The sequence below is a fragment of the Cryptomeria japonica genome, chromosome 3 (assembly GCF_030272615.1).
Source record: "Cryptomeria japonica chromosome 3, Sugi_1.0, whole genome shotgun sequence".
In the NCBI taxonomy this organism is placed as follows: domain Eukaryota; kingdom Viridiplantae; phylum Streptophyta; class Pinopsida; order Cupressales; family Cupressaceae; genus Cryptomeria; species Cryptomeria japonica.
The window spans coordinates 291,263,223-291,291,073 of NC_081407.1; the positions used below are offsets into that span (position 1 = coordinate 291,263,223).

The following is a 27,851-nucleotide window of genomic DNA, read 5'->3' on the forward strand; positions in this document are numbered from 1 at the left end:
GCCACAAGACATACACCTATGATGAAGGTAAGAAAACATACACAAAATACATAAGTTGAAAGAAGGCAAGAATGGTGATTTTCAATTAATTATAAGGCCAATGGCCAAACTTAGTTGCAAAAATGCAAGATAAATACAAGAAAGTGGGAGAGCATGGAATAGCTCAAGCCAGCAGGGAGAGAACCCTTTACAATGAGGCTTAAAATCCATTTTATTGAAAATGGTCACAAGGGTGATCATGACCCCTGCATGTCAGTTTGGAAGTGCAGAAAAGTGCATGCACTTGGCTTGTACATGCAAGCAACCTAGCCATACCCACAAGGGAAACCCTGAGAAGGTGGATTGACTGACCTTCCAAAGTCAGACTATGCAGTCATGACACAAGTCACCAAGCATGGCCCCGTACCTCCCTTGATGGAAATCCTGCTAAAAACATTAAATGCACCCCTGTGGCTCCACAAAAAAAAGTGCATAAGTCACCAAAACTGTTGGAGCATTTAAAGCCTTGAGTGTCGATCACGCCATCCGAAAGTGTTGCCAGCTGGAAGTAAGCTTGGAAGACTTCGGAGACCTAGGTCACCGTAGTTGGGGAACTTAGAAACTTGAAAACCTGGGGGTTCCGAAGTTCCGAGGTTGGAACTTGGGAACCTGGGGGTTTTGGAGTTCTGGGGTTGAAGAACATGGAACTTGGGAACCTGGGGGTTTCGAAGTTCCAGGGTTGAAGAACAAGGAACTTGGGAACCTAGGGGTTCCGAAGTTCCAAGGAACTTCGGAGACCTGGGTCACCGTAGTTGGGAAGACTTAGGAACTTGGGAACCTGGGGGTTCCGGAGTTCCGGGGAACTTCGGAGACCTGAGTCACTGTAGTTGGGAAAACTTAGGAGCTTGGGAACCTAGGGGTTCCGAAGTTTCGGGGGAGAAGGAGAGGCACCAAAGGGAAGAAACTTCGGAACCTCGGGGTTTCGGAGTTCCGGAGAACAGAAGAAAAGCTAAGGGAAGGAAGGGAACTTCGAAACCTTGGAGTTCCGGAGTCCGGAGCAAGAATGAAAGTGGCTAAGGCAAAGAACCTCGGGACCTCGGGGTTCCGGAGTTCCGGAGAAGAGAAAGAGAGGGCCAAGGAACTTTCGACAAGGCAACACTTCAAACCATGATTTCACTGCATTTATCCTTGATCAACTGGGGCATCGCTGGTCCATGGAACATATCTCTGATCGGTTCCCATTGATGGACCAAGGGTGTCATAAAATGACAACAGGTCTTTTCACGGAAATCCCTTCAGTCTCCCTGTTTTGCAAGTGTTTTTGATGAATTTTGATCAAGTCAGCAAGTCGTTTTAGCGAATTTGGCTAAGTCTCGAACTCTTCTGGTCTATTTTAGGGTTTTTCCCTTTAGACTTAGGTTCGAGGTCTTTTCCTTAGGGTTTCGAAAAAACTGAGCACTGCAATGAAATCAGAGCCCCTTCAAGGCAGCTACCAATGAAATTTGAGCGAATTTTGAGCACTTGCTATTTTTTGTAAGTCTATTTTTAGTAAGTTTCACTGCATCCCATATTGGCCTAATTTTGCCAAAAATCAAACTTACCATTTTTAGCAGTTACTATTTTTAGTGTCACCTTGTCCCGGTTCACCTTAATATGATGTTTGGAAGTACTTACTATTTTTAGTAAGTCTACTTTTGGCAGGTTCTTCACAGGCAGGGGTCCCGACACAGAAGGCAGAGCATTCCTGAGAATATTTGTCTAAATCCGGAAAGGTGGAAAAGCAAGTAGTTGATCAGAGAAATGGCTAAGTGAAATTCTTTCCTAAAGTGGAAAAAGCTCAAACAATCTTTTTAGGCAAAGAAAAATCCACTTCAAATCCTGAAATGGCAAATGAGCAAAAATTGGCTAAGTTTGGTAAAGAATCAAGGAAATCCTTATCATGGCAAAATTAACATACAAATCTCGAAAGGGGCGCTAGATTGAGCTCATGGAGGAAGTGTCCTTAACAACACTAAATCCTCCATAAGGTAGTTTTAGTGCCCAATACTTAAGACATAGCGCCAAATGGGGGAGGTGGAGGAATTTTTCTCCAAGACAAGTTTTCCTCCACCATGTGACTTTAGCGCTCTGGATGAAGGATGAGCACCAAATAGGTGAGGTAAAGGAATTTTCCTCCAAGTCAAATTTTCCTCCACAAGGTCATTTTAGCACCCAAGTAAGGATGGTGAGGACTAAACCCAACGCAGGAAGGACAAGTCAATGAAAGTCAAAAATCCTCCATAGCATGAAGACAACACTCCAGGATAGGGTCATGGCACCAAAATAGAGTGGAGGAATCCTCCTCCAAGTGTAAAATTCCTACAGCATGTGACTTTAGCGCTCTGGATGAAGGATGGGTACCAAATAGGTGAGGTGGAGGAATTTTCCTCCAATTCAAAGTCATTTCAGCACCCAAGTAAGGATGGTGAGCACTAAACCCAAGGCGGGAAAGAAAAGTCAATGAAAGTCAAAAATCCTCCACATGGTATGAATAGAGCCCAAGATGAGTGCTAGAATTGGATAAAGGAGGAATCTTTCCTCCAAGTTCAAAATTCCTCCACAGTCAAATTTAAGCCCAAGGTGAAGACAAAGCGCCAAAATGCCCTCAAGGAGGAATTCCTTCCTCGAGCAAAATCCTTCCTCGCATAAAAAATATCCGCCCAAACAAAGAGGTAGAGCACTCGACTAAGGTATAGGAGGAATTTTTCCTCCATGGCAACATTCCTCCATCGTGGTGATTCAGTGCCCAAGGTGGAAAGGGAATGCAAATCAAGGTCAAGGAAGAATTTTCATCCAAGGATGAAATTCCTTCACCAAAGACAAAAATTGGGAAATGAAAATTTCAAGATTTCATAAAATTTCTTCTCGAGGAGAAAATTACACCCAAGATGAAGAAATTCTTGGAAAAAGTGATAAATTGACTAGTATTGGAAATTCTTTCCTTCAAGACAGAATTCTTGGAAAATGTGAAATTTGGTGAAGGCATAAAGAAATTCCTTCCTCAAGGAACAAATTCCAAAATTTCTTCTCCGGCTCAAAATGTGCCCAAGGTTGATGCAGGACGTGAAAATCAAGGTTCAAGGAGAAAAGTTCATAGTTCAAAAAATTTCTTCCTCAAGGTGGAATTGCGCGCAAGATGATGAATTTCAAAGCACAAAAAAAAATTGGTTGTGTGAGAATTTTCTCTCTAGGACAAGACAAAATTCCTTAGACATGAAAAAATGGTCAGTGGTCAAAAAAATCTCCCTACAGGACAAATGTGCATAGGAACACAAAAATTTTCCTTCAAGACAAAGAAGTCTCTCTAGAAAGATTTTTCCTCTCCTAAATTTCCAGTCCTACAGGATCCTTCAGAAGTGGAAAGATTGTTAAAATTCTTCCAAGGCAAGAAAATCTTCCAAAATATCTTTTGTGAGCCCGAAATGGAAAGATTCTTGTAAAGGATGAGATGGCGACATGGAAAAAGAATATTCCATATAAATGAAGCATGACCTGGAAAAAATAAAAGTTCCTATGACGGTGGGGGCCACTTACATGTCGAGTATCTATTGAATGCATGGTGGCATGATGGCATATTTACTGTCGGCGAGCATTTGACCAAGTAGTGGCTCATTCAATGCATGGGCAGTTGTCACACTTAATGAAATGATGGAGAATTCAAAGCATAAAGAGCGATTTTTAGCATGATGGTGTATTAATTACATAGTGGACAAAATTTTAAAGTAATGGTAATTAATGCTTTTTAGGTGCCATTATTGGCATGAGGGAATTAATTGATAGCAGACATAATGTGTCGTTAATGTTTATTCCCACTATGTGGTGTCATAAACTTGGAATATTTGGTCAAACCCTAATTAAGGTTCACATGTTGAATCTTAGCCGTTGATCTGTTTGTAATCATAGCAGTCCATTTTCAAGCTCGAGGCCTATATAAGGGGGTCACCCCTTCATTTGTAAAGCAGGGAGATTTGTATGAAATTGTTGCAATAAGTTATTGAGATATTAACAGTGATGCATTGTTCTCTGATGGTGTTCACTTAAGTTATTTTTTCAAAATTTGCATGGTTTCACCTTCTGAGTAGAATTTTAGTTTCCAAGCTTTTAGGTGAACTAGTTGATTGCAGTGTTTTAAGGTGAAGATTGCTTGCTCATACCTTCTGTTGATAGATGACTTTTATCAACAATGCAAGGTTGGACTGAGCTATTTTATGTGTGTGCTTAATTTAAAATGTTGGATGAACATTGTTCTTTGATGGTGTTCATCAATAGTTTAAAATCTTTCAAACACAACACCTTGAAGATTGCACCCGCTTCATGTAGTTGTCTTCTAGTGGCGAAGTTAAGTGTGGTGGATCTCATCCGAATCATTGCTATCTATTGAGTTCTTAGATTTAGCTTAGTCTTCTTAAACCCTTTTCCCTTTAAATTTCAGTTCATTCCAGTTTAGTTCATTTGAAGTAGAAGCATCACAAAATTGCTATATCTAATGATGAAGTTCCAGCCACAACAAAGAAGTGAAGGAACGATCCAAACGTAAGTCCCCTTGGATTACCAACAAACCTCACCACACAAAGCCTATATCCACATAAAGTCGCTAGTATGCAATCAGAACCTTGGAGTCATCATATGATCTTCCTGCAATTTAGCATACATTTGACTTTGATCAAGAGAGGATAAGGTAGTCGTTGGGAAACTTTATTCTGTGTTGGGTGTGGTCACAAAACGCGCGTCAACAATACTATTCCTCGAAAAGAATCATAACCTATGTTTCTGGATTCCCTTGAGTCCTAGCCCTATACCAAACCAATCAGAGTATTGATCCTCTGATGAGCGAATCAAGTTCACCCAAGGTCCAATCAAACAATCTTGGGTACCCTATGGAACCTTCTATGAATTACAGTGAGGGGTAATGAGAAACTGGGACTTTAACTCTTGAGTTTGCTGACTTAGACGTTATATCACGCCGCCAAAAATCTCTTTGGATGAGGCAACTTCTATATATGACATGGCTAGTAGAAGTAGCATTACAACTCATTGTGGTTCAAAGAAAATTGAACCAAATGTTGACTTTGATGCTCTCCATGAAGAGTAATATAAAGATTATTGCATACTAATAGTAATTTTCATTGTGTACAGACATTTGACAAGTATCTAAATCATGAATATATGAGTTTTTTCTTTTTTGCAAATTATGAGGTATTTAAATATTTTATTTATTGGCAATTATGAGTATCACTGCTTTTATATTTTATAGGTTTTAAATTTTTAATATATATAATATACAACAGTATAGTACCCAAGAAAAAAAAATTACCATACCAACATACCCAAGCCACATACCCATACTCAACCTTATACCAGAAACAGCAACTTAGATAATTACCATCCAATAAGAAGCACACATGGAGACACTTTGAAGCTTTAGTCAAAGAAGAAATTTGTAGAATATTAACATAGATTTATAATTTTAAACATATTCATAGAACTATGATGTGTATTGAACTAATTTTGATATATAAATGAAGGAAAACTTATTAGTTCTCTAGATTCAATTTTACGTATCTTTTAAGATTACAAATTTATCTTTTTTTTTATATTTAGAAATTTTGTCAAGTTTTTGCCGACTCTTAAGTTCAAGTCAAATTTTAGACATGTCAAGTTTTTTGCCAAATTTAAGTTTTTGAATTATACAAGTTTTTTCTATTGCTTTCCACATATCTACCCAATTTCATTTACAGTTGATTTGTTTTGTTAGTTTTGTTGTCCTTCCTAATATCATTATCCAAACATATCTTAACAATGGATGGTTTTCATCTATGAATACAATCCCAAAGCAACTATGCCAAATTTAAGTTTTTGAACTAGGACAGTTATTCTGTTCTTTTCCACATTTTTACCCAATTTCATTTGGACGTGATTATTTTTTTGTCAATCCTTCTTGTCCTGTCTAAGATCATTACCCAAATATATCTTAACAAGTACCAATGTGATTGAAAAAACCTCAAAGGATGAATTTCATCTATACATGCAATTCGAAAGCAACAACTACTTAAAACTGGATACAAATATTGATGTATAACCATGAACCCATGATAAGATTAATATCTGTCAATAATGTAATCAAAAATATTGTTATATTAGAATTGACTGAACGAACAATCAAATGATCAGTAATTTTTCAACGATCCTGGCCACAAAGTTGTTCTCCTTTAACATAGATAAAAAGATATGAAACGGACATATAAACAAAGGACCTTGGTATTGATTGTGGACAGTTAGCCAATTCTAACTCTAGGGTTGTGACATATTGCAATGTCTTTTTTGGTAGTTGCAAAATGTGCTTGTGTGCAATTCTTAATTTCCTATAGGTTTTGGCACATTTTGTGTGACACAAAATCTTCCACTAGAAGGCAAGAGATTTAAAATCCTTTAAAAAAAAAATTTGGTAGCTAGATGATCCAGCAACCTTGTAAAATTTAATAAGGTAGCTTTCAGCAGCAAAAGGTAGGTCAAAAATGCATATAGATCCAACAAGGTAAGCACAAACAACATGAAAAGATTGCATACAAAGTTTCTAGATCATATCACTGAAATAACGAACAGTGAACTTTCTAGGACTGGATACTCTTGCCAAAATCAAAAGAGAACTAAACTAGGATTTGAGATATTAAACTAAAAAGCACACCAGATTAAAACAATACCTAACTAACTTTGCTATTTATTGACAAAGATGAAAAAGGAATAAATTCTATTGTTGCAACCAAAAAAAAATGTTAAACTAACAAAATTAAGCAAACCAGAAATGTGTATTCAATGGAATAAAGCAAGTAGCACTTCATATTAGTCCAGGATAATAGCATAATATATGCATGTTAAGTAAGTCATATAATCCAAATGCATTCAATGTGAAAGAGTCCCCCAAAAGAGATGGCACTTCACTATAAGAAAACAAATTCCATTGTTGAAATTTATTTCAAAACCAGCAAAACTAAGACAACAAGAAATTTGTATTCGCTAGTATTATGCAGCTAAAACTTCATGTCAATCCATGATAATAGCATCATATATGATTGTTATGTGTGTCATAAATTCCAAATGCATTCACTTAGAATAGAACCCCCCAATTGTGATATTTCAACATAAGACGGTGAATTTTGAATCTTAGATCAAGCATATTTTCTAGCACTTGGTAATATAGAACGTCTGTGAGGAACAAATAAGACACTCCTCAAATAACCTATAGATTAATTGGATCTATGGAAGTATTTCAACTATTCCACTTGACAAAGAAAATATGGTAAATAATGATTCAATAAAATGATGAATACCACTTTGTGAAAGAGAAGCTAGGGCTTTCATAGCTTCTCGACGCGTACGATCATCTGGAGCAGTCTCCAACATGTTTATAAGTTGAGTGACACCACCCATTTCCACAATTTTTCTCCGTCTTTCATCTACAAAAGATCATCAACTAGTTTAATGTTATTTTTTCTCATAAGCTTCTTACCATGTAGTTAATAACTAATACATCATACAGAAACAATTTAGATATTGAATCCACATAAAATTACTAATGTTTAAGCCAATTTGAGCCCAATCACATGGTTTGTAAATCATGTAAACAACTAAGATTTTTCTATCTATTATATAGAAACTATATGGTATCAATGTAAACTTATGAAAGCCTTACGAGATTCATATATATCTGAGGTTAGGTTAATAATTATTATTTGTTATGTTAAAAATGAGCATACTACACAATCTCGATTTGTAAGCCATGGCCCAAGAAATTTTCCTATATGAATTATTTGGAGTGCAATCAATCCAAAACATTCTTATGAAAGGTCCACCATATCAACTACAATTGGTTATATTAAATCACAGAACCACTTCTACCATGGCTTTACGCTGTTGAAACTGGTTTAAAGGTAATGCGTCCTTTAAATTACTTCATTACACAGACAATCATCAAAATCATTCAGTAACATTGTCAAAATGTTAAGCACGTACACATTGACATCAAATGTAGCAAACTGTAATGTCCCCAACTCAAATCAAGACTCTTAGCAGCAGTTTGGCTGTCCTTTCCTTGGATTACCCAAGAGGAAGAGGATGTAGAGCATCATTGGGTAAGATATGAAATCCTTGGCTTGATCTAATTTCTAACTTTAAGTTGAGTGCACATCTTTTGGTGCAACTTAAGTGAACTTAAGTTATTTTTAAGTGTGCTGAAGTTATTTTAAGTTGGGTGTGTCTTTTTAGGCAAATTTAAGTGATGCCTGGCCAAGGGACTTAAGTTGTCCCCTCTTTTATGTACTTAAGTGACTTAATTAAAACATGTGACAAAAGCCAAGGTGGGCACCCAGCTTCAAGAGTTTTTATTGGTGCACATTTAGGTTTTTATTTTGGAGCCTTGGATTAAGAGGTGGACTATCAACAATGGAGATTGATTCATCTATTTAGAAGTTGTTATAAAACACCCTAACAGCTCATTTTGAGAACATGATGTGATGAAGTTTTCTGCTTATTGCTGCTGCAACTTGGCTTGAGGATTGAAACCCTTAAGTATCCCTGATTTCGGTGAGACATATGGGCTCTCCATAGTCGGAAGAGTGTGTTTTGGTGGAAGAACTCCAGTTTGTGAGACCCTAGCACATTATTATTTCTGGGCTGCAAGTATTCATCAGGTTTGGAGACCAAATTGGGGGAGAATCTCAGTGCTGGAGACTCAGATCTGGAATTATCTACAGCTGCAAACCATCAATTTCTGAGCAATTTACAGTTGGCTACTGAAGAGCACATAAAACAGACCTAGCATTGACCATTTTGGAAGCCTAGGGCCACTTTGAAGGTCAGCTAGGGTTTGGATTTTATTTTGAACCAGTTTTGAGGTATTTTTGGTATTGAAATATGCATATTTATCTCTACAACAAATTGTATCGAGTTTCGTAAATTCTGGGTAGTCATGAGAGTTTTTATTGAATTTTCCTAGCTCAGAAATAATCTAATATCTATATCTTTTAGCTGCACAAATCAGATCTGAAATCTTATCAGAATTCTGGGTTTGAAATGAAAATATTTATATGCAAATAAATTTCCAGATTTTGTGCCCTAGTTTGCAAAGGTGTTTTCTTTTATCAGTTGTGGCCTAATTTGCAAAAATTATTGTTTTGTTTTTAGTATCCTATTTGGGGATATTACACAAACATTCAACCATATGAAAAGAGAAAGTAATGGAGGAGATCTCTTATATCAAAGTGACACATTGTAGATACAATGTATGAAAAATAGACTCTTCATCATTTCAACTAGTAGAATTATATGGTTCTAGCGGTTAAGAACATAGAACTCCTTCAACCACTGACCTTTATAAGCAATTTGAACATGGTTCAAAGTTGTTACATATCTGACTATTTGTCAAAACACTATAATCCAATACAACATTATATTAAGCATACTACATGCCTAACAACAGATATGGGGCCTTGAACATTTTGTTTTTCATATTTGTTGTGAACAACATTCATTTTTCACATTTTGTTACTGTCGATTTTATGGTAGTGCTCGTTAACCACAGGCAAACATCAGATCTGTTGCCTTCCCAACCATAGACGATAAGCTCTTATCGTCACCCCCGAGCACACTATATGTCCTTCATAAATGTCCTTCATGTTATTGAATTCATCTCTATTGATGCAATCATGACCTTGCATATATATGAATTAATACCTCCTAATAGACGTCAAGTCGGCCATATACTTTTGGCACCAAGGATAGGGTCAGAACTATATATTACAAGTTACATATGAGTCTCCCTTAGTTGCAAGTTACATTTAACTTAATCACAACTTACACACAAGTGGTTCGCCCAAATAGGGCCTGCCCCAAATTAGACTCATACAACTGAGATATCCAAATGCCAAGGCCGACAGGCCACTTGGCATTTTGTGCACTAGGTTGGTCCTAAAAGGGATCCGACCTAGCTACACAACAACAGTTACAACTCCAGGGGTTTGCTTCTGGAGATATGGTTTCTGGAATTTGTTCGTAAATGTATGGATTTCATTCTGGTCTCATGCATTAGAATAGAGAAGTATTGTGGTGCATCAGTGCCTCATTTTGGCTTGAAAATAATTTGCATGTTCTTATCTTAACAGTCATTTTCATACCAGGACATTAAGAGGTATTAGAGCTCTAAGCTTAAAGGTGAAGTTGCACAATTTAGTAACTTTGTTAAAATGCTTAGAGCAATTTAGAACGCAAGGCAAATGCCCTTAGTTACTTACAATCTAAAAGTGAATGATGCTTGACCTAGATTAGCAAAGTATTTGATTGTTGGTTCCAAGCATCCAAAATTCTGGATGGTACAGATCCAAGACCAACACTTGACATGAATCATGGACCAAAATCAAATAAAAGAAACTCAACTTGTAAGTAAGAATTGAGATTATATTTATGCCCACAAACAACCAATGCATGTCAATGGAACTCAAAAAGAACATCCAGTACACCAGAAAGATACAAGGATAAAAAAGGCCCCAGGTTATAAAAATTATTTAAGTACCAAGCAATATGAAATATAACCAAAACTATACAAGGTAAACCCAAAGAAGTCAAACCCCAAACCATAAGAACAAGGCAAAGTGGTGGTGGGGTAAGTGTTCTCCCAGGATATCTCAATTACTGGAAGCAAGTCCAAGCAATGATGACTATACAGGATAGTTTATTTCACTAGCTTTTAATGGCCACCTCTTGAGCATCATGCAATGTATCAACTAGATCATTCAAGCTCATGAGTGATGAGTACTAGAATTTGGGAATTCTTGTAAGTAAAAATCCAAAGCAAAAGAATTTGAGATGGACAATCCTCAGAGCAAGCCATGTGGTACCCCTAGAAACTTTCCTAACATCCAAGGTTAGCAAATCTTTCATGTAGAGAAAGAACTACTAATGTGTGCTTGCCTCTAAGGTCTAGGTTGTCATCCATGGGAAGGTCCTTGACACTGAAACAAGGTAGACACACTCCTCAAATGACATTGAAAAGGTCGAGACTCTCTAATAGTAACGAGCAAAGAAGACCACCAAGTCGCTGGTTTGTTCCCAATTATCTGTGAACCAATTGTACCCAAAAGGCCCTTAACACCCTCAGTGGTTATTGGGCTGAAAAGTTTATGATCAGCCTGACAAATTAAGGAATCTCTTGTATGGATCTATGTCTGAGAATTAAAACTCTTAAGGGAACAGGACCAAGCACCTCTATTTGGAATACCAAAAAGAATGGATAACAAACCATCTGAGACCCTCAAAAAACATTATATCATCCCCAGATCTAATAGTAGATAGAACACCCAAAAATGAACTAAGAATCATCATTTATTGGAGGGGAAGAATACAATAGATCATGTAACCCTTCAGATTATGGTGGTCAATCTAAATGTATAACAAATGGGAGTACATCTCTGGGTAGAATATTTGGAGTATTGGAGAAAAATAACCATCATCTTCCTTCTAATAATTGGTTTTGAATGAAGATAAAAATTTAGTCCTATACTAAATATATTGAATCTTTGTGTTGAAGTAAACAAGCATACATTTAACAATAAAAATTAAAAAGCATGCATCCTCATTCTGATTTGGATTTCAAAGAAACATTTAAGATTAGTAAATAAATATTAAAAGGTTCTTTTTTAAATAGACTGCAGATGAGAAAACTGTTATGAAAAATGGCGGCTGAAATATCTTTTCTTTTTGAATAATTTCCTAATCCATACAAGGAACAATAGTAATCCCTACTCTGCTTGATTGCCTGCAGTATCTTCTCAGTTTAAATTAAATTTCTAAGTAGCCAAGTTTGCCATTTGCATAGTGTTGGTGTACGTTTTATCATATACCCAACATTAGAATAAGATACCCAAAGGTATTCTATCCTCTCCTGAAAAATCACCGCTTATCATATGGCGATTCCAAGGTCTATATGTGCGAAGAAGCGACTTTAGTGGGATAGCTACTTGGGTAGTGTATGCTGAAAATTTCAAGGGTGACTTGTTGACGTGGCTAAAATCGCAGAACTCCGACTCTCTCCAATCAACGCAGAATAGAATGCTAAGTATTCTATCCTCTCTTGAGATAAGAAAATCCCTAATGTTGTTTTTAATTGATCAATGGGGGACGACCTCAAGGTTTCGATTGTCATGTCTTGACTGCAGGATAGCTCAACAGTTGATGTGTTTTGCTGGAAATACAAAGGGGACTTATGGTTAGACAAAATTGGTTTCGCACAGGTTCCCTAAGATCTTACAGTTTGATTTCATCTGATTTAACTTTAACATGATGCTGCTTTAGTTTGACTTGAGGGTTAAAAAACAAAAGGGAAAAGGGGGATAAGGATAGAGAGTAATAAGAACAGCTAGCTAACTTAACTAAGACAACATATTGAGACACATAGACAGAAATCTTAAAATAACCAGAAATTACTTTGCCAGCAAACGAGCACAGCTAGGTAAAAACAATGCAATCATCTAGGAACTTTAAATTTTCGAATTGCTGAATACAAATGTTGGATTTTCACACCTATTCATTCAAATTTAACAACCGAACTTAGCATAAAATTGGGCTCAGACTAACCATACAGAGGGAATAACAATCAGTTATTTCTTAATGGTATGAACCAAGATTTCTATCAAATATATATCTAAACAAGCTATCTGAAAATTAAATACATTTGCAGAAATTTAAAAGGGGTGGAGAAGAGGACCATGCACTCACAGTAAAATGACACAGCTTTAACATCCATTAAAATCTGTATAAATTTTGCCAAAGCTTTTGCAACAATCTTTAACTTCCTACCTCAAATAAAGGAGAAACCAACTCCTTTATATAGAGTTTCAAAATGGATGAATAGTCAAAATTAAAATTAAACAAGTGGGCTAGATTCATCCCTTAAAACAAGGCTGCCCAAACCCATAAATGGAAAGCAAAATATCAACACCAACCATAAAGTACCCAATAACTACCAACTACCAAACATAAAGCTACTCCAAAAAGTGCACTTAAAATTTGAAAGAAACAGATATTTTTCAGGAAAGCACTTTTTCCTTCCCCGTGGTGGACTTTTTCTCCACAAATTCATCCTCTTCATGCAAGTAACCTTTCCAAATGTCCCGATGTGCCGCACGTTCTTCCCGAACATACTCTTGAAATTTTATACAAATGGGAAACAATTCCTCATTAGGGGGAAAAGGAGGATTGCGCATTTTAAACTTCGTGCCTTCAAGATTAGAGTCGACTATCCCTAGCCGCTTGCGCCAATCCGATTGTTGATCTTCGAAGCGCAATATGTCTGCATGCAGCTTGCTAATACACTCCATGTCCTCCAGAGAGTATGCAGTTTTATCGGGCTTCAACTTGGCATTCCATCGTGATACTACATCAACATCCTCCATGGTATCCGTCTAGCCAATGACCAATGCCTTGTGGATATTTTCACCGCCATTTTCGATATGGGATAGGTCCATCTCAAATTCCTCCTGAATCCTCTTAACGGTGTCAGCCATGTCCATCTTCATGCTGAAAATCTAGTACCACTCCTTCAAAGTATTGACATTATAGAGATCTAGGATAGAATGGAGTGCCACAATCCGAGTGTGAGTCCATAAAAGAGCCCTCATGAGTGGTTGAGCTAAGGCAACCACCTCCTACATTTTGGTGTACTCCCTTTGCACCTCCAGCATCTTTATCCGTGTCGCTTGTATTTCGATTGTTACTTCAAATACATCATTAATAATCTTCTTTCCTTTTATTTTAATCCCTCGGATCCATTCCCTGATGGCCTTGGCAATGTCACGCACTCCTTCATATTCAGTTGTAGTCTTTTGTGCTAGTGCCAATGGGGGAACATGGGATTCAACGACATGCTACAGCAGTTTCAACAGGTGATCTATGTACCCCTCAGCTTGCTCAACACGAGCCCGGTACATATCTCTCTCAGCGGTCATTTCATTGAGTTGTCTGAGCATATTCTACACAGAATCTCTAAATTCTTCCCTCTCCTGCTCTTTGGTGGCTCGCCCTATTGGGATGGTCGTGACATTGTAATCAGCTAATGCAATTTGATCTGCTGGTTTGTCTGCAGGTGGGGTAGCAATATGAATCATGCAGTTCCTTTGCTCATCTTGGGTAATCCTGGAGTAAGTCTTCGGCTTTTTCTTGCCCTTGGATTTTATTTCTCCTATTCGAGAGAAGATATCCTCCAGGTTAATTGGTGGCTTGACAGTTGCTTTCCGCTATGCACGAGCTATTAACCAATCCTGAGGGATGGTCTGTCCGGATGTAATTGCCAGATTCTCACTCTGTTCTTTGGAGGCCTCAACTGACCCGCTGCCTAAATGTAACTGATCGGGCATAGGAGGAATGGGAGCAGTATCTAATCCTTTACTCACGGTTGAGTTCTCCCCCACTTCACTAAGCAACTGTTGGGTATCCTCTTGTAATGGTTGCTCTTCAGTTCTGCTGGGTTCTTGAGTCTCATCCCCTTTCTGTTCTCCCTCAACCGTGGTGTCATTTTTGTTGCCGCTATCCAACTGCAACTCATGCCTGCTCTCTTACATGGGCTCATGTTTACCAATCCCTTGATCAAGTGCAATCTCTCCCTCCTCAACCTGATTTCCAGGTTCATCCAAGCCAATGATCCTCACCTCTGCCTCTTGCTCATTTTGTGTTTGAGGATTATTTGCCTCGAATGCAACAGGGTCATTTTGTGAAGGTGGAGTGGGTATATAATCAAGTTCAACCACATCATCCTTTGAACTGGGGTCCCTGGATGATGAAGTAACCTCTGGCCTCCTAATTGGGATCTTTTCTCTTCTTGTTCTTTTTAATGTTTGAGTCCCTCTATTGGCCCTTCCTTTCTTTCTCTTCTTTTCAGGTTTCTCAACCTCTTCCTTTGGCATGCTTGAGGTTCCTTCATCCTCTGAAGACTGGGAATCGAGACTACCCATCAAATTGTATGTGAATTGGGTTCCTTCATGGGTCCGCCTCTCAATTTGTTGGGATAACCAGTTATCTGTGTACCTTCTTGGAGCTTCCATGACTGCTTCAAAATCTATGATTGGGTCCTGAGTCCAATCAATGGCTGGTGGGAGGTCCTTGACTGCTTCAAATTCCCAGACTTGCAAGCAATTTCCATAGTCCGTCACTTGATCTGGGACCTGGCGGTACTCATAAAGCCGCATTTGCTGAACACTCAACCTAGAATATTCCCGCTGACAGACCTCAAAGTCATCAGGACAATTGCTCCAATAGTCCTCAATTGATGCCTTGGCCCTATAATGCTTGTCGTAGGCCCTCTTTGCCAATTTATCATGATCAAAGCATTTACTCGAGAAATGTTCCTATAAGCAATAAGATGCCAATTCAGCAAATGACTATTCAGCTTGCACCAAATTTTTGAAGTGCACATCAAGAGTACCCAAAATCATGGGGAAGGTGAACCCTGACTGCTTTTTGTCTTTGAGTAAGTTGCCTGCTGGGTGTGCCTGCCTTGCCACCTCCATGAGGACTACTCTGTCTGATGGATAGCGCAGAAGCCGGAATGGTGTTCTCTCAAAGCCTGTTATTCTGATGTAGGTGAACTTGAGGAACGGGATGAACCATGCACCGTATTTCCGGATCAGGGTGGTAGCCTGTTTTGACAGCCTTATATGCAATCCTCCTTGCATTAATCTAACCAGGCGCATTGTAAAAGCATCATTAACACGCTCGTACTGACCAATTGCGTATGCGATGTTATTCTTTTCTCTTTGGGCAATGTCATAGTAATGCAACTGAGGGTAGCAGTCATATACCTTCACTTGATTCGGCCCGTTCCCAATCTCACCTTTCTTAATTAATCCCGTCAGCGGCTGGTGTCGAGCAAACATGTAGACCAAGTAGGAAGTCATGGCAAAGTACTTTTTTTCTTCAAGCTCAACCAGTTGTGTATGAATATTGTCGCTGATGATCTGAGCCCAGTCGAACTTAGACTTCCCAGCGAAGACTTGCTCAGTGAAGTAGAACATCCATTCCTCAAAGAAATTGGACTGAGGAAGTCCCATGACCCGACTGAGTAAGGTAGCCATATCACCTTACTCATTGTAAAAATCGCTTATGGGGGTCTTTTTACTGATTCTAGTGCTTGGGGATCTTCTCTCCTTGAACCATTCTTCATTTATCAATGTTTTGCACTTAGTAGGATTCATGTCATAAGCAATTTGAGCTTCATCGATAGTTGTGGCAATGGGATCATTAGGAAACGGGATATCAAATGCTTCCCCAAGGGCTTCACGCGTGAAGTCAGCTAGTACCATCCCCTTCAATACCACTAATCTGGTTTCTGGCTGATAATGCTTAGCAGCCCAACCACTAATTCATAATTCTACACGGTCGGAGGGAAACCGGCTGCTTGAGCAATACCACTCTCCATCATCCGTCTAGGCTTGCCATAGGCATTCAAAGAGTACACTTTGTTTCTGAAATCCTGAATATCAATATGCCCTAGGTCTGTGTCTCCTATATTTTCCCACACACTCAGGATCTTCGACTCCCTAACTCCTCCTTGGTACTGGTACTTCATTTTTTCGACCTTGCGGGGAATGTCAGCTTTAGAAACCGGGATGTTCCAGTTGCGCTAGGTGCCTTTGAGGACTCAGCCGCCGATTTAGGCATCTATCCTGCGCAACCAGACACGGATTACGAGACAAGATTAAGGTAACAAAAACGGGTTAGCAAAACTAGAAGACGGCGCTAGCATTAAGATTGACGATCAACGAGGTAATCGAAATTTGAAAACATTGCTAAAATACTACATTTAAACAATTTAAATCTGTTGGTTTGGAAGCTAAATGCAATTTGAAGCTGAAAGTCAAGTTGGTTTGGTTAACTATTGTTCTTGGAGCAGATTTTGAAATGTTACTCCTAATTGTTAATGGCAGAAAGTTACGAACGTTCTGGCTTGCGACTCAGCATTTGAATGTTTTTGATAATTGTATGCTGATTGTTTCAAGAATACACTTGGAAAAGAGTGTTTTGGGTGTTTTAGTTTAGACTTGAATTTTCCAAAATTTCTCCAAGTCTGAAATTTCAGTCTAAAGGCTGATTTCACCAATTGGTTGTTGTTACATGTCATGCTGATATTTTCTTAAATTATAACCTTCAAAGTTTTCACTCTTTCATTTACATTCCAACCCTAGGCTAACTATGATTACCATTTTGCACAAACAAAACCGACTTGGGGAGACTATTGACTTATGTGGCAATATTGAAAAGCTTATCTCGAATGCCCTTGGAAAAGCGAAACTCGGCTCTGATCCTCTAATTTTCAAAGTTTTCCTCCCTGTATGCACCACGCTTTAGCAACTTTAGGCTTCTTTTGCAGGAAACATGTGATCTCTTCAGCAGGCGTTTTGACCTCTGTAAATTCAGCTCTCTGGAAGGAAATGCGAGTATTTTACCTTTTGTCAAACCGGTAAAGTGTCGAATTTCTTTACATGCCCCCCTTGCTTGGCGAATTTCGGGATTTTTACTGAAAGTGCACAATCTTCATTCAACTTATCTCTCTCTTTGCACGATTCTTGGTTTTATTTTCGGCTTATTGGTAAATAACGTGACTTTCTCTCTGAATGAGCTTCACGATTTTCGGTTTTATGGCCCGAATTTTGAACTTCGACTTACTAGATCAATTCGCGAGGGTTTTGAAAACCTGAAATTTTTCGAGTAAATGGGTGTTTTCACGCGATTTTTAGCCTTTGACCCGAAACTTTGCGACTTCGATCCCTTTTATGTTTTCTCACGACTTAAGCATCTAACGCGATTTTCACTCATTTTCGGGTTGAATGCCCATTTTGCGCGATTTAAAGTTAACACCTCTTCTACCCTTTTCGGCTTACTAGAAGGAAATGTGAATTCAAGTTGATTTTCGGGTTAGATTACATTTTTGCAAACTTCAACTCTTAACTCGTTTTGGCCAAAAGAGACTTAATGCGCGATTACCTTATGTTTTGCTATTTCGGCCTAGCTCATACTTTTGCGAGATTTAACTTAATGTCTTTTCGGCCCCATTTTCCTTTTTGTGCGCTTTATTTCAATAGCTTGGTTTCCGGCCCAAAGGCCTCTTTTACAAACTATGGCACGATTTACCTCTTTCACCTTTCGGCCTCAAGGTTGATTTTGCACGATTTAACATTTTATTAACTTGTGCTTTTTTGGGTCAAAGGGTATTTTTGGCCAATGAACCAATATTGCGAATTTGATTTTAAATTTTCTTCGTCATGCTTGTTTTAGAGCTCTATCTAGCATTTCGGGCTAGTAAGCCGAATTTGTGAGCCCTTTTACCTTTTCGGCTTCTAAACCGACTTTGGAAGTCTTTTGTTATTTCAGCTTAGAAGGGAGTTTTGCGAACTTTTCTCGCATTCTGGCCTTATATGCCGATTTTACCAACTTTGTCTTACGTTTTAGTCCTTTAAGCCGAATTTGAAAAACGTCATGCTTGCTCACCCTATTCTCACTTGGCAATTCCGTCAAGAGGTACATTTTGGTTTTGCCTCTGAAATTCTTGCTTTAGACTTTAAGCTTACTCACGAGCGACGTCGATTTGACAATACTAGGCTGCTTCATTTATCTTCCCCTTTGCAAACGAAATTGTGATCAACCTCCAAGGCGAATTTCCTGCATCTCCTTAATACCTCAAATTCCTAATTGTTGCATCTTCTCTACCACTCACCGGAACCCCCCACTTAGGACCTGAGCGAGGACGAGATGAGAAAACATCGAAAGGGGAACCCTGTTGACGACGGGGAGTGTGCAAGGCATAACAGGACTTGCGTTTATAAATGTCTTTCAAGCTTCTGGACTTAGATAAATTTGTCAATTTCAGGCTCTCTTTTTTTTTGGATTTTTCGAGATTTAGGCTTTCAAAAGGGGAAAAGGGGATAGGGTTAAGAAATCTAAACCTACGAATTTTGGAGACGGCATTAACTAGGTGTTCTCGGGAAACCACACTTTGCTTCGCCACACTAAGGACAACTACAGAAAGCGGGTGCAATCTTCAATGGGTTGTACTTATGATCGAGGTTTTGGCATACACAAGGGATAGGGTCAAACTAACTTTGCACAGTGAAATGGAAATCATCCATTCACCAAAAGTGTGAGCAGGGATACACCGTTAATTAATACTTATCAAATCTTTCATTCAACTCTAACAACTTTGAAAGCAAATTCAAATTAACTTCTAACTAATGTGTTGAGGAAATTGAAACCATGCTAATCACTCAAATAACAGAGATTACAAAGCCTTAAGAGAAAGCGCACATGCAATGTATTATTTGAAAAAATGGCCTTCACGCAACAATATATCAAAAACCTCACTCTCCAAATGAGAGGAGGTAGCCTTATGTTTTCCAGAAAACAATGAACGACCGAGATCAAACAGTGATCAAGGGCCCAGATTGAAAGCTACAAAACCCTAATTAGGGTTTTGTTGTGCGAATCGCACACCCATCCCCGTCTTGGACAAGGACCCCCCGGTTCGTGCCTTTTGTCTTTGCGGAAGAGGAAGGGGGATATGAAGGGTCAAGTGCCGCTAAAACCAAATTCGGCCTCTAGGGGCTATTGTGACGTATTCACACATCGCCCCATAATTGGGACCTCTGCTTTTTGCTTTCTGGGGTTTGTTTTTCTAGTTTTTTTTTAAGGTTTTGTCTGTTAGCCTTTGCATGATGAGTGTTGTCAGGGGAGTCGCTGGGATGGCAGGCTATGCTTGAGCCAGGGTGAGTCAATAGGGCCCCAGAATTAGGGTTTCTTTGAGAGTCTTCCTTAGGGCCTGGTTTTGCTCTTGTTGCTCATTGTGTCTTGCTTGGTGAGTGAATATCATCCTTGAAGGTCTGAGTTAGGTCAAGTTGGTGAGTGATGGAGTCTGGAATGTCATCTTGATATTCAAATGCCCTGAAATTTGGCTAAGTCTGGAATGTCCTGATCCTGAAATTTGGCTAAGTCTGGAATGTCCGGATCTTGAAATTTGACTAAGTCTGGAAAACTGAGGAATCCTCCAAAAACTAGAATTTGCAATATAACTCCTGGAGGTCCGAAACCACTCTCAAACATCCTGAAAGTATATATGGAATATAACTTAAATGTTATATTCCATAAAATGATCCTTCGGCGAGATCTTGAAAAACTCACCCAAGTGCCCAAGCTCGCACTTCTTGAGGAAAAAGTTTAAAATCGCCAAAATGCCCAAAGGGGCGAATTTCGAATGTAATGTCCCCTTCTAGGTTTAGCCCTGATTTAACCATAATTAATCTATTTCCATATTCTTATGACTTAAACTAGATTGATTAGGAAGTAAATCTATCTTAACCATGAACCAAATCAGGGATATTTCATAGTTCAATCGGATTATCAATTATAAAATTGTTCATCCCCTATACTAGGTAATTAATTTTTGTCATTCATAATTCTTCTTACTGTTCATTATCTAATTAGCTCTTTCAGTTTTATAATCTATTATTTTAATTTGTGTCTCATTAAGACATTATATGTTTATATATAATCTTTAATCTGATTTTGACATAAATGAACTATATTATATTATAAATCATTTATATGTCTATTAGTTATCTATTTATCAATTACCTATTCTTATAAAATATTATAATAATTATAATCATTCTATTATTATATTATTAATAAATTTTGTGTAAGAACATTACCGTGCTTCATATATTAAGCATGTCCCCATGCATACCACCAAGAACAAGGATGTCACTGCCTGTAATTTAATAACAGTTCTGATCTAATGTGATTGATGGTGCTCATCAGTGATGCAACTTGACTTCCCTTTATAATCACAGACTATATATAATAATTTCTCCCCCTTCCATCATGCTTACTTCAGAACAGTCTCTCAGTATTATAACATAGTTTGAGTCTAAGTAACCAACATGAATTGAGTGTATTTTCTAACATAAGATTTCCAAGTATAATTGGCATTCACCATACGAGGTATGCAAAAATATATATGCATTTGATACAGTGATGTGTTTATACAGATTTGTTTCAGAATGTAGATCAATGTGCACAGAAATCCAGAATGACTAAGCATATCAGAAATCCAGAATGACTTTGGTTTGTTACAGCCTTATAATATAATTATATTCAAGTATACAGAATATTATTTCCACATATGTATGAGATCTGTAAATACTATTACCGGAATCAGTTATTTAGATATATATATGGATAGTGCAGAATATTGCTGAGAGTCCATACCTGGGCGCCTTCCTTCCAAGTGTCAGTCTGATTATTGAAGTAGTTTATTCTCGTTTTCTATCCTTCTGTTTTGCTAATTCCTTTTGGACATATTTATCCCTTTCCTTTCGTGGTCAATAGCCACGCTCAAGAGATACAATGGTTAGTGGCAACGATCTTGTTTTATTGATGTCTTATTAATATTTAGGTATTCATTCTATTTAATGAATAAACAATCATCGATGACCAAAGTAATTAAATATTATTATTAATCATGATATTAAATATTATTATTTAATCAAGTACTAGTGACACGAGGATATGATAGACTACCCTCTTGTTTAGTTATTATATCTCCTAACACAACTTAGCTTGCCTCTTTTATTCTTGTATTGGTAATTAAGTGTTTGCAAAGGCAGACAGATCTGACATGCGTCAGATCTGGTCTGCCATTATGTGTTTTACTCCCTAGTTTAGCAAATATAATCAGTGATCGAGACAAGCACCGGTTAGCAATACATTTAATAGATATTGCAGATATTACTTAACAGTAATTATTATTAATGCAAGTTAATATTTATTGTGGATATTAATAATTATTGGAAATATTAGTTAATAAATATTGCTTGTGATTATAAATACAAATCAGTATTTATTTAATAATTATTGTGAATATTGATTAATGAACAAAATAAATAGTTTAGATCCTCTTCAAATAGAATGCTCAAAATATAAGGGATATTACAACAAATTAAGGATTCCCAAATCAAGGAGCCACAAACACAAGAGAATCTGGATTATAAAGATATGATTGTAATAGATCATTCATTTCTTTGTCTACTTCCTTTAATGACCTTTCGATTCATTTTGCAATTTTGTCTCTTTTAGAGATTTCACAAAATTGAAGAAGTACTAACGTTGTAAGGTTAAGTTGGGTACATTACACATTCCGAGGTTGTGAGGCCATACCAAAAAGTGTCATACTCGTAACACAAGGAATTGTCAAAATTAATTGTGAGGGCATTAGTAATATTAATTGTATTAACAATATTAAATTCTATTAATAATAAAATGTGATTCACATATTACTAAATAATTTTTTGTATAATAATTTTCAATATTAATTTGTGAATAATAATAATAATATTTAATAATTAAATATTAATAGATATTAATAATAATATTTAATAATTAAATATTAATAATTTCAAATAATCATTTGTTGATTGTATTAGTTTATAATAATAATTGTTTCATTTAGATTATAAATAACGATCAAGGAGGGGACATGACATCGAACCCTGGGGCTAAAATGTGAAAAGGTTCAAAAGTTGCCAGAAGCCCCCAGAGGTCCGAATTTCACTTAAGTCCTCCAATTTCGGACCCTGGGCCGAAATTTAAAATGCTTGGAAAGTTGCCAAAAGCACCCAGAGGTCCGAATTTCACTTAAAGCATCCAATTTCGGACCCTGGGGCCGAAATTCAAAAATATGGAAAAGTTGCAAAAAGCCCCCAGAGGTCCGAATTTCACTTAAAGCGTCCAATTTCGGACCCTGGGGCCAAAATTCAAAGTTGTATAAATTTGCAAAAAGGTGGTCTAGGTCTGAAAATGCCTCCAATTCGCTAAAACGCTTAAAACTCCGAAATTCGCCAAAAGGCGTTAAAGGTCCGGAAACTCCAAAATGGGCAAAAATCGCGAAAACGATGAATGGTTCGAAGTTTACTTAAAAATCCAAAAAAGCGTCAGAGGTCCGAAATGCTTTATTTTGGCAAAAATTCCAAACGATCCGAAATTCACCATAGAGCCCAAAGTCGCAACACGTATAAGGCAAATACAAGGGATTCGAGATTGGCAAAGTCTCCCATTTCTCCGAAAATCGCAGCGCAGTAAGTGCATTAGGCATCAAAACGTGAAAAAACGCGGAGTTCGTAATTTAGAAGATGGAGACGTGAAGTTTAAAGTCTGCAAACCCCCCTCCCCCATTCTCTGAAATTCACCAGAAAAGGCATGAGTGTTAGGATTTTAAAATTTGCAGAGGCTCTTCAAACCTCCAGAATTGCGCTATAAGAAGTTTTCAAAATGCCATAAACCCATTCAAAACGCCCAAGACTCCAAAGGTAAAATCACGCAGAAGTAAATCACCCAAACACTATCAAGACCAAGGATCAGATTTCACATTCGAAGAGAAAGGAGAAGCATTTTCAAGATACATCTCACAAAGAGCTTCTCAAGCCAGACATCGTAATTAAATTTAATGTTTGTTAAATTAAATTATTTAATTTTTCAAATTGATTTATTAAAATGAAATTGATCGTTCGCAGGTCGCAAGACGTCATTAAAGAACCAGGAGAAAAACCTGAAACGCAAATCGAAGAAGGATTGCAATCAAGGCCAAGCGCTGAAAACTAGAAAAGAAAAAAGATGTGGGAACATGTTGCAGGAGCACGAGAGCAACCAAACATTCGGAACCGTGCCACTGAACAAAGATAAAGTCCACCACCGGGACCAAAGACCAAAGAACACTCTAAATGCTACAAGTTTATACCTTCTCGAGAAAAAGCACACAGCTGGATTTAAGTCCAGAAATTCAGTTTTAAAACTGAAACGGCTTTATTGTAAACTGCCTATGGGTCCCGCGCAAGATATTTTTGTGGATAACTATTCCCAACCACCAAGAAGATTGGATAGACTCAAATTAAAGCCAAATAGTGGCAGGTAGTTGAGATAGTTGATGGTTGGATAACTGAGAATTAATTCGGCATGGGTTAAAGCTGCCAGCTTCTGGAAGACAGATCAGGACCCTTGGATGCAGTCCATCCTAGCCTTCGATTCAAAATTGTAATATCTATAAAAGGCAGAGACCTTTCTTTTGTAAAGGGTTAGATGGTTAGGTAGTTAGAGATTGTTAGATAGTTAGATTTAAGAGTTCGAATAGGTTAGATCTTATCAATGGCATAGAGATGTTGCAGAAATTGTTGTAATAGGCAGCTGAAATCAATATATAGACATTGAATTGGTGTTTATTGTCTTGTTTTCATCCTGTTTGCATGGTTTCTCTCAGCATTTTAGATAGATCTTTCTATTTTGGGTGTGCAGGTATTTGATAGATTCCGGCTCATACCATTGAGGATATACTGTTTGTGTATCCTTTTGTATGGTTAACCTGAGCCTTTAATTGTGCTTAGTTCAATTGCAGGTGTCCGTCTGAGCTGCGCCAGAATTGGGTGCTTAGCCGTGCATCTCCAGTCTGAAAATCTTCCAAGTCCCTTTGAAGATTGCACCATTCCTGCAAGGTTGTGAGCTATTTTGGCCAAGCAGGAATTGGTTATGTTGAATCCGTCTACCCGCATACCCGTGTTGTTAGTTTTAGATCTCCTAACCCTTTCCTTTTGCTCTTTATTACGTAATTCGAGAATCACAGCAGACCAGTTTGTTGCAAATCATAAGTCCCCTTGTGTTTCCAGCAAAAACACATCAAACCACTGAGAAATCCCACAGTCAAGACCTGACAAAAGAAACCTTGAGGTTGTCCCCTCTGATCAAATATAAAAAATAGCATTAGGGACTTCCTTATCTCAAGAGAGGATAGGATACTCAACTGGTTATTCTATTCTGTGTTGGTCGTATGGAGTTTGCAGCAATGTGATTTCAGACACGTCAACAGGTTTCCCCAAACTCTAACAGTTAGAACAAGCAAAAGAGTGAGATGTGGCACAATTGCTATTATCACTGAGGTGAGTGTCCAGTTTCCTTTTTTGCAAATTCAATGTATCTAGACACAATGAACCGAACCTCCTCTATGGTGACACTTGGCAAGTTGTTAATTTGGAAGTTGACCATATCCAAGTCATTAGAACAAGTGGCGAGGGTGTCTTCCCAGCCAATTGCTTGTGTCAGGAAATCTTCATCTATGCGCATGAAGCTCGAAACTCTGGAGAGATCTTTCCTGAAAATTGGCCTTGAAACTTTGAAGAAGTTTCCTTGAACTTTGGCCATTAAATTCTCTGCACGCAGATGCTTCTCTCGCACCTCATCCTGTTGCAATATCTCAGCTGCCACAAAGAAGACCTTGTCTTGAATATCTTTGATGGTCTTTTCAATTTCTGAACACTTGGTCTCGGATTTTCTCAAAGATTCGACCCTTGTAACCAAGGCAAAGTACAAAGAACTGAAATCGTCTAGGTCACCGGGCTGGATGACTTTTCTATTTACAAGATTCTGGTGAGAAAGTCCTCTGATTACCTTTAGATGTGGAATAATCCTCCTCTGAATATCCTCAATATCTTCCCAAGCTTCAACCATGTCTCAGATTCTGCTAAATAAGGAAGATGTAGAGTCATGTGCTACTATCAGGTTCTCAACGAGTATGTCAGCACGTTTTGAGGCATCCACAGTCCATTCTTTTACTTCTTTGAAGGTTGTCTTCATGTCTTCATAATCTTTTAATGACTCTTGTGGAAGAGGTATGGACGGGGTAACAGGTACCTCCTCCCGATCTATAGGTCTTGTCAAATGTTGAACATATCTCTTCCATTGCTCATTTTCATCTTCCACCTACTTTCTTTTTTCTTTTTCCTTGGCTAGTCTTACTTTGAGAGCGTTGCAAAAATCATAAAAAATCTTGGATCTCTTGAGCTTGAGTAGGCTTACCCAAATTCATAATGGTGATTTTATAATCCTCAAGAGTGATGTTATCCCGAGTTTTGCCTTCTTTGGGTACAGCTACTTGCATTGATCTCAATCCTGCGCTATCTCTTTGAATTAAAGAGAATCTCTTGGCTAGTTTGGGTTGTCTTATACTCACCATAGCCAGGAATGCTGCCTATATTCTCCTCTCTGAAAGAGCTTCCTTAAGAACCTTAGCCTTCATTCTTTCCCTCAGCCAATCTGGAATGGTTGATTGCTCCATAGTATCTTTATCAAATCCACCATCTATTTCTCCAACTCCAGTAACTATACCATCAAGAAAAAACTTCTGGAGGCTCAGGTTCTTCAACCTCTGTAGCTCTAGTGAAAACTGGTTCCTTGGCTGGATTTTGGACAACCTCTCTCATTATCTCTTCAACCGAAGGAGAAGGCAATCTTACTTCATTACCCCCTATATCTGTGTCCATCTCCTGTTCTTCAATTGTATTCTGGTCAGGCACAACAGATGTGGCACTCAAGGTCGAATGACCCTCATTTGATTCACGTCTCCTACTTGTATCTCCAACAATTTTCTTTCCCTTGGCCTTTCCAGAACTTCCAGCGGGTTCTTTTCTCTTCCAAGACCCAACACTTTCTGGATTCCGAGCATTACCTGAAGAAATACCATGGTTGGGAGACATAGAGTCATCCACTCCCATAAGATCATAAGCAAGAGCAACACCTCTTGACTTCAGCTCCTTTATTCTCTCAGATGTCCACCATCTAGAGTATTCAACTACCGATCTCATGAGGTCAGCCAAATACCTGAATTCTTATATAAGTGAATCTTGGGTATTGGATATCCCAATACCCAAATCTGCTTATGAGGTCTTGAGACTCTTGAGAGAGTCTCTGATGTAATCCACCTTGCAGTGTTCATGTGATATGCATCAAAAATGCATCATTCACCCTCTTGAAATGTAATTTTTCTTCCATATGCAGTTGGGAGTAACAATCGTAAACAAAAAACTGATTCTCCTTCTTTCCCACCTCTCCTCCGCAAGTGAGGCCTCTATATCTATAAGTTCTAGCAAGGGAATAGAACAAATATGAACTCATGTAGAAGATTCTATCCCCCTCCAAATTTCTCAGTTGGTTGTCCAGGTTGTTGCTTATCATTTGAGCCCAGTCAATCATCTTGACTCCATTCATTATCTCATTTATGAAGTAATACATCCAAGGCTCAAATGGAGCGTCTTGGGGATTACCCATTATTCGGTTCAATAGGACAATCATGTGTCCAATATCCTCTTTGAAATATGCCCTCACCAAGTTCTTCTTTAACAACTTAGAGGCACCCTTTCTCGGTTTGTCCAGCCATGAATGATTGATGATGGCCTCATACTCCTCCATGTGGTCTTGATACATTTGAGTGGCCTCATCCTTGGTCACATATACAACACTGTGGTATTCCGGAATTCTAAAGGCTTCCTTTATGGCTACATCATTGATATTGGCCAGCACTCTTCTGTCTGGTGCTATAACATCTCTACTGACAAGGTTATAGTGCCTAGCACACTCAACTACCAGCTCTATGCACTGCATAGTAGGGAGAAAACCAGCAGCATGCACGATGCCACTCCTCGTCATATTACGTGCAGTCACAGTAGCCACAAGGCTGTCCAAGCCGAACATCCTCTTCTTAAACTCCCTCAGATTGATATGTCCAAGGTTGGTATCACAGACATTCTTCCATTTCGAGTTCATCCTCGATTCAAGAGGAGCATCCTTGTCTACTTGGAACTTCATCGCGACTGAAATCTGTGAAAACACATGAAGCCTAAGTTAGAAATTTTAAAATTTGAGGTTTTGAGTGACTAAGTGGTTGAAGTTTTTACTTCATTTTTCATACTTAGTCATGAAAATGG

At 38.1% G+C, this 27,851-nt stretch overlaps 1 protein-coding gene across 2 annotated transcripts in view; it reads right to left on the minus strand.

The window, feature by feature from the left end:
* The window catches only part of LOC131062698 (uncharacterized), a 107,296-nt gene that overhangs the window by 30,028 nt on the left and 49,417 nt on the right, over positions 1-27,851 (minus strand). The window contains exon 5 of one of the 2 annotated variants that reach the window (XM_057996399.2): positions 7,350-7,472. In XM_057996399.2, coding sequence (XP_057852382.1) covers positions 7,350-7,472 — 123 coding nt within the window. Of the gene's footprint in view, positions 1-7,346; positions 7,473-27,851 lie in introns of both variants that reach the window. The other variant, XM_057996398.2, reaches the window with a different exon arrangement.